Source organism: Aptenodytes forsteri, unplaced genomic scaffold, assembly GCF_000699145.1.
Source record: "Aptenodytes forsteri isolate BGI_AS27 unplaced genomic scaffold, ASM69914v1 Scaffold276, whole genome shotgun sequence".
NCBI lineage: Eukaryota > Metazoa > Chordata > Aves > Sphenisciformes > Spheniscidae > Aptenodytes > Aptenodytes forsteri.
In genome coordinates this window covers 568,877-575,893 of record NW_008795479.1, presented here as the reverse complement: position 1 = coordinate 575,893, position 7,017 = coordinate 568,877, and the positions used below count along the sequence as shown (strand labels likewise).

Genomic DNA, 7,017 nt, shown 5'->3' with positions numbered 1-7,017 from the left:
CGGTTCCCCCCCCCCCCCCGTCCCGGGATGCTCGTCCCAAGGGGTGTCTGGCAACCCCAGGAGCCTGCGCAAGCCCTGAGAGGGGAACCCCGAATTTACACCCCCGAGACTGAGGAGCCTCCCCGCAGCATCACGGTTCAGGGAAGGGATGTCAAACTCCGCACCCGATCGTCCCCCAAACTGTGGGGATTGGGGCAGCAGGGTCAGATGTCACCCCAGCAGCGACAGAACCGTCACCGCCAGCCAGAGGCGAGTCCCCGGGCTCCCAGTGGGAGCAGACGAGGCAAAAGCAGGACGGGCCCGACGGATTCCCACAGACCGAATCCCCACGGACCAGACCCCGAGGTCTGGCAGCAGGCATCCGCACCCACCTGATTTATGGGGGTGGCCGAGCCCGTGCTCCGCCTCGCTGTGAGCTCGGGGCGTCACGTAGCGAATGGACGTCTCCTCCAGGTACTTGTCCACCAGGTCCGGACACACTGGAAAAGAGAGGGGACGTGGGGGTCCCTTTAGGAGGCACGGAGGGGACGCGGGGCGGGGGTCCCTTTAGGAGGCGGGGACGCGGGGGTCCCGTTAGGAGGCACGGAGGGGACGCGGGGGTCCCGTTAGGAGGGAGGCCAGGGCAGACTCTCCCGACGGGGGTCCCGTTAGGAGGCACGGAGGGGACGCGGGGGTCCCGTTAGGAGGGAGGCCAGGGCAGATCTCTCCCGACGCGGCGGGTGCGAACACGTGCTTAAGCTGCTCTGCATCCCCCCCCCCAGGCGCAGCTGCACGCCGAGTGGCCGTTTCTCCAGCCGGTCCTCTTAGAAAAACTCCGTTTGGGAGCCAAATCCTCCCAACCACAGCGCAGGAAAGGCCGTTTCCATTTGTTTACCACAGATACTCCCAACACCCGGACTTGGAGCAGGCTGGCGGCGTCACACGCACGCAATTCCCCCGGGGAGAAACTCCGGTCAAGGTGGGCAGCACCTCCAACGCCGCTCCCGCACCACAGCAGCTGCCGTGCCGGCACGGTACCGGGTCGTACGTACCCGGCAATCGCTCGGACCGGCCCCAGGTTCATCCCGTGCTCCCTACACGAGATCCCGCTGCTCGTGTCGGTCTGAGCAAAAGGTCTGGGGGAGCAGCAGCCGCTGCTGCTGCTGCTCCTCCTCCTCCCCCACAGCCCCAGCAGAGCAGGGACGGGGGACGGGGCAGGGGGGGGACAGCGGCAGCTCCAGGCCCCTGGGACGGACCCGGCTGCTCGAAACGCTTTAGGATAAACTGGCATACGCCCAAAACGTGAAGCCTACGTTATTTACCCGACTGTAGCAGATCAAACCTTTGAAGCAACACGCTGGCAGGATACAGGGTTTTGAGGAGAGTCAAGCTGCTGAGCAGAAGCAGCTGCTGAGCAAAGATTATGGGGTGAAACGAGTTATTTTTGAGGGCTGGGACATTTTCTGCAAGTTGTTTTTGTCCTGTTTGGTGAGTTCAGAGCACTGCCCGTCCCTGGGCAGGATCCCTCCCATCCCCGCCGGACCGAAGCCAGCCAAGGCTGCCGGGTCTCCCCGGCTCCCTCCGCCGCTCTCCGCCTTCGCCGAGCTAATTCGGGACAGGGTTTCGCCCCTTTTCAGAGCCATGAATACGAATGAGGCAGAATGAGACGAGACCTCCTGGCTGCTGCAGGATCTGGAAGGACGCGGGAACCAGAAACGAGCGTCAGCTCGTTAGGTCCGGAGGAGACTTCCTTTAACCAACCAATCCCTCCCCTTTAAATGCAAAGTGCTGCGCATTATAAACCACATGTAAGGCGCCTTTCTTAATAAAGCTTTTTGAAATGCTATTTTTGCACATTTAATTAAACCGTTTGCACCCAAGCGTGGCTGGAGACATCGCAAGAACGAGATCTCACGGGTACGGACCATCACTCCTCGCACGACGGCGGCGTACGGAGACATGAACGCCGACCTCCGGCTCCCGGACCGCACGCAGGTATCGCATTTTAATATCAATCCATCCATTTCACCCTGAAAACACCAGCACCTGACACGGGGAGGGCTCGCCTGGCTTCAGCCAACCAAGGTACAGCAGCCAACTGCCCCTTCAGTTTGGATTTTTGCACCCAACAAGGAAAAAGCTGCTCAAGAGACACAAAAAAAAATGCTCCAACACCCCCAAACCCTACGCAAACCGGGGGACGCAGAGCCATGGATCCATCCGTGCGCCTCATGGCATCGGCATCACCGGAAACCTCCCCGAATCCAAGCACCGCGCAGCTGGTCTGTGTAACGCTCCCGCCCGCTGCTTTCCCTTTTCCTCTAGTTTTTTTTGGCTTGGTGCAGAGAAAGAGCGCCGGAATGTTACACTGGCACCGGTAAACGGCCTCCTACACCCTGCTTGCACCGAGCTGCGGTGCCGGCTGCCCTGCCAAGGGGGTCTGCGGGCAGCAGAGCTGGCAGCGACGGCAGGGGAACAGGCTGGGATCCATCCCCGACAGAGCCACGTCCGTGAGCGGCACACAGGGCAGAGCGCGCGCTCCCGGCTCCCAGAAAAGGCCGGATAACGGGAAAATCCTCACGGCATCTGGTCCGAGCCTGCACAGGCAGGGTTATAGGTGCAGGCAGGGCTGCCCTGCACTCAGGCTCCACCCCACAAGGTCCATCAGGACTGGAAGTTTCTGGCGTTTTGGAGCGGCACAAGGCAGCAGCTGCCACCAAACGCAGGGTCCCCAGCCCCTCCCCGGCCCGATGCTGGTTAAGAAGCAACCAAGCAAAAAAAAATAAAACACCCCGTTGATTTTCAAGCCGCCCGACCCAGTTTCCCCCCTGGCAGGACAGAGGCCGCGCTCCCGGCGACAGCCCCGGCTCAAAGGGTTTGTTCACACCAGCGCTGCCGTCCTTCCTCTCACCCCCCAAAAACGGGGAGTTTTTAATGCCTGCCTATACTTGCGCTCACCGCTTTCCCAAGCGCTGGCGGGGAACAGCACTGTTGCCCACGATGCGAGCAGAAACCGGGGAGACTCAGCAGCCTGGAACTGCCAAGAAAGCCCAATTATCCTAATTTAAAGCGAAGATGCAAATTTCAGAGGTTGAATCCTGCCGGAGCGGCTTGCCTTACGCATCCCCTGCAACAAGTGCTCTCTCCTTCGTGACTCCTCCGGTTCTGGTTAATCTGGGTTAGGCTCTTTGAACTGTAAATCGAGGTTTTTAGTCAAAAAAAGGCACGGGGCCGTGCCAGTGGGAGGGCAGGGGGTCACCTCAGCCTGGCAGCTCCGTAAAGTGACCGAAACCCCACCAAATTACCCAGATCCGAAGGGCCATGTCACTGCTGGGGTGTCCGAGCCAGGAGAGAGCAAGGGGAAAAAAGGGTGGCTCAAAGAGGAGGGTTTGGGGGCATCCCATGGAGATTGGTGTCACTGCTGGGGTGTCCGAGCCAGGAGAGAGCAAGGGGAAAAAAGGGTGGCTCAAAGAGGAGGGTTTGGGGGCATCCCACTGGAAAATGGGTGGGGAAAAAAAAAAATCTGAATTTGGACACGGGTTTCTCGCTCCGGCCTCTCTGCGTACCGCACACCGCAGGACTGACAGCACCAGCTTGAGGAGGGCATCGGTCACCTTCCCAAACTTGCCTCGGCCCCAAGAGGACGAGCGGGTTTCCCCCGAAGCCAACGGCACATCGAGCACAGCAGCCGCCAGTTTCCCCGGACCCTCCCGGCTCCTTCTTGCTCCCCGGCACGGCCCTGGGGCTGCCCACGGCATCTCACCCCAGGCGGGACTTCGGGCCGAAAGAAGCATTTCCCTAAAACCTAGAGATGAGCAGCAGGAGCTGGGAGAGCTGGGAGTCGCAGAGCTGCACCGCACGCAGCAGGAATCCCAGTTCGCCGCCGCTGAAGAAAGAAGGAGACCTCGGCGCTTGCCAGAAACAAAACGAGGCTTTAACCCCCCCAAAACCGTGCGTGGGCGCTTGCTAAAACCCTATAAAATACCTCTTTGCCTTCCCCGCCTGCATTTCCCTGCTGTCCTGGCAGCCGTTTGTCCTTACAGGCCTCGGGGTCCTTTAACCACCCCGCCTCCAGGGTGTCAGCGGAGGAGAAACGGCAGACGGCTGAATAACGAAGCGGGCTTCGTTAGGGAGCGGGCCAGGCTGCCAGTGGCATCACTTACCGGCCCGTCGCCTCTTGAGGGTGACGTATGGCAGCAGGTCGTGGCGAGTGATGATCCGCAGCAACTGCAGCACCTGTCGGAAGTTGGTCTCGTCACAGCGGCCCTGCCGCTCCAGCGCCAGCAAGAAGTCCCGGCCGCTGCGGATCATCCCCCTCTCGTAATCGTCGATCACGTCCACGAAGAGGAAGGAGAGCACCCGCACGTCCCGGTGGGTCAGGTGGGTGCCCACGATGTCGAACATGCGGTGCAAGCTGTAGAGCCCGTGCTCCCGGTCGCCCCGTTCCTCCGGCCAGGCTTGCGCTCGGCTCCGTTTGAAGGCGGCCATCTTCCGCCGCTGCCAGCACGCGCCGAGCCGGGGGCTCCTCTTAGCGCCGCAACCCTAGAAGAAAGAGGGCCAACAGGCTTTAATCCCTTCCCCGTCAATACTTGATTCAAAACCCCACTCTTGCATCCCTCCACCACATCGTCACGCTCGGCAGTGACTCGTCCTCTCCTCTGCCGGAGCATCTTACACCAAAAATTGAGGGTTGGGTACCAGACCGACGGCACCGGGCTCTGCCAGCACCGACAGGTCTCTGCCATGTTAACTTATGAACCCAAACACCGTCTGGCAGAAACGCCTACGAGCTACAGCACCCAGTGGCAGGGCTCCAGACCACAACCCAGGTGAGAACTGATGTCCTCTACCCCAGCAAAACAAGTCCCCGCATCCCCCGGCAAAGCCGAGCGGGCGGCTCGACAGCCCTAGCTAAACCCTCCGCTGCCGTACCAGCGGGCATTAACCGCACGAAGCCATTCGGCGCAGTCACCAGTATCGTGCCGAAAACATCAAGGGAGAAGCAAATCAGCCGCTCGGCAGGCCCCGACCTGTTCGGCTTCAAAGTCAGAGGAGAGCGAGCCTCGTCAGACTGGCTTCAGCGGCCGACTCGGGGCTCACCCTCCTCGTCTCAGCAGGTTTCTCACCCGGTTACGGGCCCCCCCCACCCCCCCCCGGGGAAGTTCTTCATCGCTCTGCCGTCAGCCGGCTCTCTTTCAGCGGCACCGACGGCTTCAGGGAGCCACGCACCCGGCTGAAAAGAGGAGGGACCCGCAGGAATTGCGGCCCTTGTCCGGCCTCCTTCGGGGATCCAGCGCTGTCACAGCGAAGCGGGTGACGTTAAGGTGTCCCACGCCTGGGGAGGGCACCGTGCCACTGCACGGAGTCAGCCGCCAGGCACGCCAGGAACCGGTGACGAGCCGTTCGGCAACCCCAGTTGCTCGGGGCACGCAGCGACTGGGTTAGGAGTGAACTGCACCACACGGCTTGCTGGGCGCTGGGAGCGATGCACGGACCCGGGGGCACCCCCCCAGAGCTATTTGGAGGGGGCTTCGGACCCCCGAAACGCATTTAAGCGCCTGCAGCGTGTCTCAGGCTCAGGGCCAGCGGTAACACCCATGGCACCTGCCCCGGGTACACCCTCGGCGTGCCAGCACGCGTGCCATACAGGGGAGTCACGCCATCGTTGCGTCACTGATATACCCTAAAACGACGGCCCTCGTTAGTTTAACCGGGTCAGGAATCCTCCTCCCCTGCGGGACACCAGACCAGAGGCCGCAGGAGAGGCGAGATCGCAGCCTGATACCACCCCTGCGGTCTTCCAGACAGGGTCCAGCCCCGAAATCAGTGGCTCTCTGCTCCATGCGGAACCGGGCCATGGCTGCCTCTCCCCTCCAGGGAGCTCACCCGAGCCCAGCCGGCGTCACCACGGAGCGGCTTTGCTTGGTTACGGTTCCCAAAACAGTGAGGTGGCGGCGTAAACACGGGACACCGGCAGGAATCTCCCATCTATTCCCGGCACAGCCCGTGACTCACGCTCTGGCCCCAGGCAGGCGGAGGAACGGGGAGCCCTCGACGGGGCCCGTCTCCACTCCGGCGGCCACCCATCTAACAGGGCACCAGCAGGGTTTTAAATTCCTATTGTAAAATGCAAGTAGTTTAAATTAAAAATGCGTTGAGTGACTGAAATCAGTCTGACACAGCTCTGACTGCTCCAGCTGGGGAGGAGATGGCACTATGTACCGTATAGGTTCCAACCCCCAAGTAGAAAAGTCATATAAACGCAGCTTCTAGTGAAGATATTTCTTGGTACAAACAGCCTGTAGCCATCTCCATGCAGGAGAGAGGGGAGAAAAATCAGAATACAGCACCCCAGTTCTTCTCCGGTGGCTCCTCCTGCCCCGGCAGCCGAGCCACATCAGCTCCACAGAGAAGTCGGAGCGCGCTGGGCTGCAGCCCAGCACATCCCAGGAGAGGGAACAGATTTTCTCCGGTCTTGTAAACCCTGAGAAAGCCAAGTTTTGGAGAGGCCTTTACCAGGAGCTGCGGCTGCATCACAACAGAATATCAACAGGCAGCACATGGTAATTGCATGAACACAGAATAAAAGTGTAAAAAAAACCTAAGACGAACAATCCTTAGTCTTGCTGGTCGCTGTCGCGAGCAGAATAAACACCGAGAGGAACCAAAGCGTTTGCCGAAAGCCGCATTTCAAGCTGACGGTAAAGTCCCCGGTGCCCCTTGGCCGCGTCCAGACCAGTTTTGGTGCCGTGGCACCGGTGTCGACCGGTAAACGAACCCACGCGCCGCTCGTTTTACAGCCCGGTGGCTCGAGCGGCACCCACAGGAGCTGCGGCTGCATCACAACAGAATATCAACAGGCAGCACATGGTAATTGCATGAACACAGAATAAAAGTGTAAAAAAAACCTAAGACGAACAATCCTTAGTCTTGCTGGTCGCTGTCGCGAGCAGAATAAACACCGAGAGGAACCAAAGCGTTTGCCGAAAGCCGCATTTCAAGCTGACGGTAAAGTCCCCGGTGCCCTTGGGCGGGGCC

At 60.4% G+C, this 7,017-nt stretch overlaps 1 protein-coding gene across 1 annotated transcript in view; it reads right to left on the bottom strand.

Moving 5' to 3' along the window:
• The window catches only part of DEDD (death effector domain containing), a 12,445-nt gene that overhangs the window by 879 nt on the left and 4,549 nt on the right, over window positions 1–7,017 (bottom strand). Inside the window, exons 2-4 of the mRNA XM_009281244.2 lie at window positions 4,143–4,521; window positions 215–479; window positions 65–75 (exon numbers count right to left, since the gene is read on the bottom strand). Coding sequence (XP_009279519.1) covers window positions 65–75; window positions 215–479; window positions 4,143–4,467 — 601 coding nt within the window. The 5' untranslated portion in view covers window positions 4,468–4,521. The remainder of the gene's footprint in view (window positions 1–64; window positions 76–214; window positions 480–4,142; window positions 4,522–7,017) is intronic.